Source organism: Megalobrama amblycephala, linkage group LG13 (assembly GCF_018812025.1).
Source record: "Megalobrama amblycephala isolate DHTTF-2021 linkage group LG13, ASM1881202v1, whole genome shotgun sequence".
NCBI lineage: Eukaryota > Metazoa > Chordata > Actinopteri > Cypriniformes > Xenocyprididae > Megalobrama > Megalobrama amblycephala.
In genome coordinates, this window is record NC_063056.1 from 40,405,691 (window position 1) to 40,412,956 (window position 7,266).

General features: G+C 35.6%; 1 protein-coding gene across 1 annotated transcript in view; it reads left to right on the plus strand.

Annotated features, from left to right (window-relative positions):
- Nucleotides 1-7,266, plus strand: part of eif3ha (eukaryotic translation initiation factor 3, subunit H, a) — a 66,138-nt gene that overhangs the window by 51,077 nt on the left and 7,795 nt on the right. Inside the window, exons 5-6 of the mRNA XM_048153008.1 lie at nucleotides 1,312-1,461; nucleotides 7,181-7,266. The exon at nucleotides 7,181-7,266 is cut by the window's right edge and continues 35 nt beyond it. Coding sequence (XP_048008965.1) covers nucleotides 1,312-1,461; nucleotides 7,181-7,266 — 236 coding nt within the window. The remainder of the gene's footprint in view (nucleotides 1-1,311; nucleotides 1,462-7,180) is intronic.

Genomic DNA, 7,266 nt, shown 5'->3' on the forward strand with positions numbered 1-7,266 from the left:
ACTACACTTATAGTTATGTATTTTCAACATTATATATTTTCTATACATTTTATATATAATATATAAAAAGAGAGAGACGGAGATAAAATAATGTAATATTTTATTATATATTTTATGTATGCAATTGGATTTATTCATTATAAATTAATGTTTATTTATATATTATAATATTTCCATGCTCCTGTTTGTTTATATAAAACATATATAAAAAAAAAAAAAATATATATATATATATATATATATATATATATATATATATATATATATATATATATATATATATATTTTTTTTTTTTTTTTATTATATATGTTCAAAGCATCTCTTTGAATTATTCTATTATATGAGAGAAATTAAATAGATAATATAAAATATTATATTACACATTATTATTCATTGATTATTAATTTATGAATTAATATTTATATAATTTTATATTTTTCTGTATGCTCTTGGTTTAAAAAAATGTACAGTCCTTTTTTCAGCTAACATCTCAAATGTCTGATTTCACTCAGAAACATGTCATATTACAGATTTAAGCGCTGTGTTTCATGTTGACATCAAGCATATAATGTGGCCTGTTCTGACCTTGTCATCTGCCAGCGCCCCCGGGTTGACACTCGTCATTCGTCGGCGCTTCTTGAATATTCATCTAGTTAAGGAGAGCAATGCTATTGATTATGAAAATAAGCCTCTATTTGTGTAGTGCACGTAGCTGGGTGGGTCATCGTGAATGATGCATACAGATCGCTTGTCAGGTTCATACGGAATATCAATCTGAAATCTGCGCTCCGGGTTTGTGAGGCGGTGCTATATTGATATTCCTCAAACATTCTCCTGCTCCTCCATAATTTTCTGCAATTCAGCTCAAATCGCAGAACATACCGACTCGTTCAAATGATGGATTGTGGACAGTGGGTCCAGTGACCCTCAAAATGAGACGCCAGTAGTGCACCGACAAAAGTGCTCAACCAAATAGACAGTTTGTCGTTTACACCTGGTAATAACGTGCGTTTCATTGAATTGCATTGATTGAATTGGTATATTCTGCTGCATGTGCTTCTCAATATATCATTTTAAAACCCTTCTGTAAGTTCAGTAGATGATTGACATGTGCATGCAGTCTTTTTGGTGGTGTTTGTGATGCATCAAGGTGCATTAACAAGTGATGCTTCAATGTATATAATGAGAAAATTAAAGTGTTGCATGTTGTGGGAGACTCCAAAATGATAGTATATATTGTATATTTTCTTAATTATTGGTTTGCTATCAATACAGACCGCATTTTTGTAACTGAATTTCTGTTTTCCCAGGCTGAAGAAGGCGTGCGTCGGCTTCGAACACATGTTCGAGGAAGTCCCCATCGTCATCAAGAACTCTCATCTCATAAACGTGCTCATGTGGGAACTGCAGGAGAAGAGTACGGTGGCTGACAAGCACGAGCTGCTCAATCTGTCAAGCAGGTCAGAATCACCCCGACCTCTGCGCCCCCGTTGTGAATTTTGGGGAAAACATTTGTCGTTTGCTGATTCATCTGGTCAGTTCGTGTCTTTTAAGCCTCTCTGCCAGGGGTCTGTTTTGCTCAGGAAGTTGACCGAGGAAATGCAATACATGCTGACATGCCCTGACGGCACAGTTTAATCTTGACACTCGAAATAGGGCTTGCGTGTTGTGTTCCCTGGCCTGAAGTAGTACAAAACCAGCCTTCTGGGAGCAGAGAAATACTGCAAGTGCAAAGCAGTGATTTTATTCCTGCATTTTTGATGCTTTTAGACAAATACAAACACAAGCATGCATCCTTCAAATCTAGTATATCATATTATAATCTAAAGCTTTGTCATTTTACGCCGGACTGCTTCACAAATGCGGGTCAATTCAACACAAAAGATGAACATGACGGCACATGCTAGTGGATGAGTTGAATCAACTCCACAGCAACTACATCAATTTATCCACTAACCATTCAGAAACGTCTAAAAGTTGTAACTTCTTCCTGAGTCTCTCCATCAGTGTCGACTCTGGTTTGAACAATGTAAGGCTGAACACTTTCGTCATTTTGGCTGCGTGAGATTCTCCAGCTTTGTTGTTGTTGAGCTGTTAAAGCTCCGCCCTCTTCTGGAAAGGGGGCGGGAGCAGCAGCTCATTTGCATTTAAAGGGACACACACAAAAACGGCGTGTTTTTGCTCACACCCAAATAGGGGCAAATTCGACAAGCTATAATAAATGATCTGTGGGGGATTTTGAGCTGAAACTTCACAGACAAGATTAAATGTTTTTTTTTTTTTGCATTTAACGTCGTTCGTTATTCCTGATAACCACCAGATGAGAGCCACTGACCTAAAATTACGTTTTTCGGGGGTCCATCAGTAATGCTGCTAGCCGGAGCTGGACGTTTTATTCTCCTGCAAATAGTCCTCTCTTCTAAATTAATTTGGCTAATCCAGTTAGATTCCACTGAATTTTATTACAGATTGAGTCGAGTCTGTTTCCAGGAGAGCAGTTCCCAGAAATGAGCCTCATTACATTCAGAATAATTTTTTTCTTTTTCTTTTAATAATATGAGCTTCAAGGACAGCATATTAAATGTGTTGAATTTAGAGGAATGATTATAGAGTCTATAAAAGAGACTTTTTTAATTTTATTTTTCCATCTAAAAAAATGCTGTAGTTTTAGCTTTTTTGCTTTTTCTTCCTTTTTGACTTTATGTGAATTATATCCGTTTTGCCAGCTGGTTGAATATTAAATAGGCATTGGAATGTTTCTTGAGCATCAAATCATCATATCAGAATGATTTCTGAAGGATCATGTGACACTGAAGACTGGAGTAATGATGCTGAAAATTCAGTGGAATAAACTACACTTTACTGTATATTCACATAGAAAAGAGCTGTTTTAAATATTAATAATATTTCAATTTTTAATGTATTTTTCAAAACTCTCAACGACCCTAAACTTTTGAACGGTAGTGTAAGGATTGAAAAATGGTGTGGAAAGCCTTGATTATTTTTAAACTAGACCTTTAGTTTGTATATTAGACATATTGAGGCTGCATAGACTGAAAACGATTGAAAAGAAACCTTTTCAGAGCATAAAGATAAATCCTGAGATATATTTAGAGTTTCATCAAAAGGGTGGAAAATATCAAGGTTTTTTTTTTTTTTTAGCTATATCACCCATCTCTGATCTACATAGTACATTGATCTCTTTTATTTCAAAATAGCAAGAAATATCCCTTTTTTCCACAATGTGTCCTCTTTAATGAACATGTGAAGTAAAAATGTAGTTTTTCTGACTGTTTTACTCCCCAGCAGCCACAGCTGTTCAGGACCCTCTTCTGAATCAGACTAATTGATAGACTAAATACTTGGGATGTGAGCAGGTGTTTTGGTCTTTTATAGTTAATTCTTTATGAGTCGGCACAATCTTTGCCATTTTGAGTAAGTCTTTCATTTGTAATTCAGAACATCCCAGGAGTTGGTGTGTGTTTAATAGGCCCTGCTGGTGAAATCATTCAGCCTTCCCATCAGCACGCAGATAATGATAATGTATTCAGCATGTAATTTCGGTCTTCCTGTGTACAGAGATGCCCTTTCCTTTCTTGGCAAATACCAATAGGTCTATAGAGCAGATGTGTCACTCTAAAAACACAGAGGCTTGAAAGCATGTAATGTTGAATGTTAAAGGAATGAAAATTGTCTTCATTTGCTTGCCCATCATGTCGTTCCATGGCTATTCTTTTCAAGAAGACAGTGCTGGTCACTTGTTTCCCCATGCACTTACAATGAATGTGGGCTAAAGGGTGCAAAAGTGCTGCTTCTCTTGATTCTGAAGCCATACGACACACTCTTAGAAGGAAAAGTTCTATATAGAACCTTAAAGGGTTCCGTCAGGCATTAAACAGCTCATAAACATACTTTATCACTATATAAAAAAAAGGAAATAACCTATTAAACATGACAGTATTAAGCAATCATTTAAGATATTTCTCCTTTTTGGCATAAAGGGTTCTTTAAAGGGCATTATGCCACTTTCAATGTAAACAGTAGAGAAAGATGTATCAGTATCAGTGTATTGGATCTGTGCATTCACTATTAAAGTGACAGCAGCCTAATATTCCTGCTGCTGTCTGTGTTTTTAAGGGGACCTATAATGCCCCTTTCACAAGATGTAATATAAGTGTCTCTGGTGTCTCCAGAATGTGTGTGTGAAGTTTCAGCTCAAAATCCCCCACAGATCATTTATTATAGCTTGTCGAATTTGCCCCTATTTGGGTGTGAGCAAAAACACGCCGTTTTTGTGTGTGTCCCTTTAAATGCAAATGAGCTGCTGCTCCCCGCCCCCTTTCCAGAAGAGGGCGGAGCTTTAACAGCTCAACAACAACAAAGCTGGAGAATCTCACGCAGCCAAGAAGCTCGTTGTAGTCCATACCAGACATTTAAAAAGCGATTTCTGTAAAAGAAAATATCTCCTTTGCATTGAACTTTGAGCGTCGTAACTTTGCAGATGTTGTTTATGATCAAACAGCAACATTACACACTAACTAAAGTAAAAAAAGTCAAATCATAATCAACCACCCCTTTAAAATTGCGTCTAGAACCCTAAAGTTTGATATAGAACCCCACTGAACCTTTTTTTAACAGTGTGAACGCACTGAAAATTAAGTAGACCTCGTTTGGACGTTTAATGAAAGTAGATATTTCTCATTTGTGAACCAAAGATTGTTTGTTTGATAGATCTTTTCATTAAATTGGTTTACTCAGTTCATCAACTCAAACCAGTGATTAATGGTTTAACTTTTGGTCAAGTTATCTCATAGGACTTCAGAAGACTATGAATATTGTGCACAAGTCATATAAACCATTATTGTATTTGTGTGGTGCTTTTGCATATTTTTGGAAAATGTCTTAATTCATCGTCATTTTTTTGAAGTAAAGCGAGTCGTTAAACGATGATGGATTGTGTCTAAAACATGCATTGATTGATTAACTAGATCTTAACTTTTAGTGCAATCATTTAAACATTTTAAATGCAATTTGTGACTATCTTCAAGGTGTTTTCTGTGGACAGATGTCATCTTTTTTTCCCCAAACGCTCCAGAATGTTCTCGGGAAGCCACGTTATCCCCAGATAAAAATGGAAATGACATTTGTCTTCGAAAGCCTGTTCTTGATTATTAAAGCGATTCACCTGGCCTTTAGGGAATAACTGTATGAGGTGAAATGGCTCCGTTCCAAACCCTGCTGAGCTGCCTTGCTCTTTATAACAGTTCTTTATTAGTGTTGATGGTTCCATAAAGAACCTGGAACATCCATGGAATCTTTCCATTTCACAAAAGTGAAAAAAGGCCTTAAAATGTTCTTCAGACTAAGAAAATTAAGAACTGTGGTTCTGTGGCATTTTTTGGAGCCTTTATTTTTAGGTGTACTGCCAATTTAGACAGCATCCTAACCTCATAAGTGACCTATTTGGAACACCCTACGTAGGCAGTAACTTTTGGAACAGTTTGTAGGGATGTGAATCTTTTGGTTCCTCACAATTGGATTCAAATTGATTTCTTGAGGTCAGGATTCGATTAAAACATTTTTTTAATCAAATTTCGATTCAATATATGCATAGATTTGATTCTAGTTTACTGTTTTGTTACTTTTCTGTATTTGACTGCGGTAAAAATCCCACTGAATTAAATGTGAATGTTTTTCTTATTTTACTCAACCAAATATTATAAAATAAATGCCATTTCAGCTGACTGTGATCATTACGTACATGACGGAGTCTTCTGTAATAAAGCAAGGCAGTCAATTTTATTTTATTTTTGATATTAAAAACAGGAACAAAGCAAATTAGAAACAATAAGACAGTTTAATTTGTATAATTTAATTCTATTTTATTTGTTTTTATACTCTTAAAAAATAGCTGTAAAAAAAAAAAAAAACACAGTAAAATACCGTTAAAACATATAGTAATATACCATAAAAACAATGCATTTTGGGTAATATTTGTCATTTTTGAGACAGTATCCTATAGGCTACTTTCTCGAAAATGACATAATATAACCCAGAGTGCATTGTAATATACAGAATGGATTGTAATATACAGAAGTAATATACCGTAAAAACAATGCATTCTGAGTAATTGTCATTTTCGAGAAAGTAGCATATATGTTAAATTTCTTGAAAACGACAAATAAAATTACCCAGAATGCATTTTTTATGGTATATTACTGTTTTAATGGAAAACTATTTTACTGTATATTAAAGATACAAAAGTGATTGTCAAAAGCAGTTTTTTTTTTTTTTTTAATTAACATTAATGAAACAGACGGCAACAATTTGAGGCTGCTGTCCCTTTAAGAAGGAATGCACTGATGTAATATACTGTTACACATCCGATTTTCTCCTAACTGTTTACACTGGCGTAAGACATAACTGACTGTGTTTGCATAAGTTATGTGCATTTTGACGTGTGTATTTGACCATGCAAGAGCAATAAGCTGTGAAAGAGAACTGAATTCGGGATCGCATGAATCTGAGAGGCGGCATCTGTGTCCATCAGCACCACATTGAGTCTTTTTTCACGGCTTATTATCATTAACACACTAACATGTCAAATAAGTAATACAGCAAAGATAAAGTATAACACTTTAGAAAATCGATTTTTGAATCGGTAGAAGAATGGCGATTTATATGTGAATCTTTTTTTTTTTTTTTTTTTTTTTTTTCCTCCCTTCCTCCACCACCCCTAACAGTTTGGCACAAGGTGGTGTACCTGCAGTGTGCATCATGGGATTGCCTTCTCAGTGAAGGATGCATGAATATGAATTACTGCTTTAGAAAGCAGGTATCTGGTAAAACATGCATGCTTAGTTTTTGGAACTTGTGTCTGCACAGCCCTTTAATATGCTGCCTACATAGGCCGCTTAATAGGTTTTGAAACAGAGCCGATATATCAGGCGATCGCTGAAGGTTTCCCTCATAAATCGGCACATGCTACGATTAGACGTCTCCCTGAACCATGTAAATTCAGAGCAGATAGCTGCCCTTATCAGGCACATCATGCTTCTGTCATCTTGGGTTTTTAATTGACTAGAAGATCATTGTGGAGCAATTACGCTTTGATGTGCAGTCAGCCGTATGTTACGCAAACTTTGTTTGACTAAACTATCTGTCAATCTGTTGCCATAGTAACCACCTGGAAAAGAGCCTTCAGCTGCTGATGGACCGTGTGGACGACATGAGCCAAGATATCGTCAAGTACAATACGTACTGCC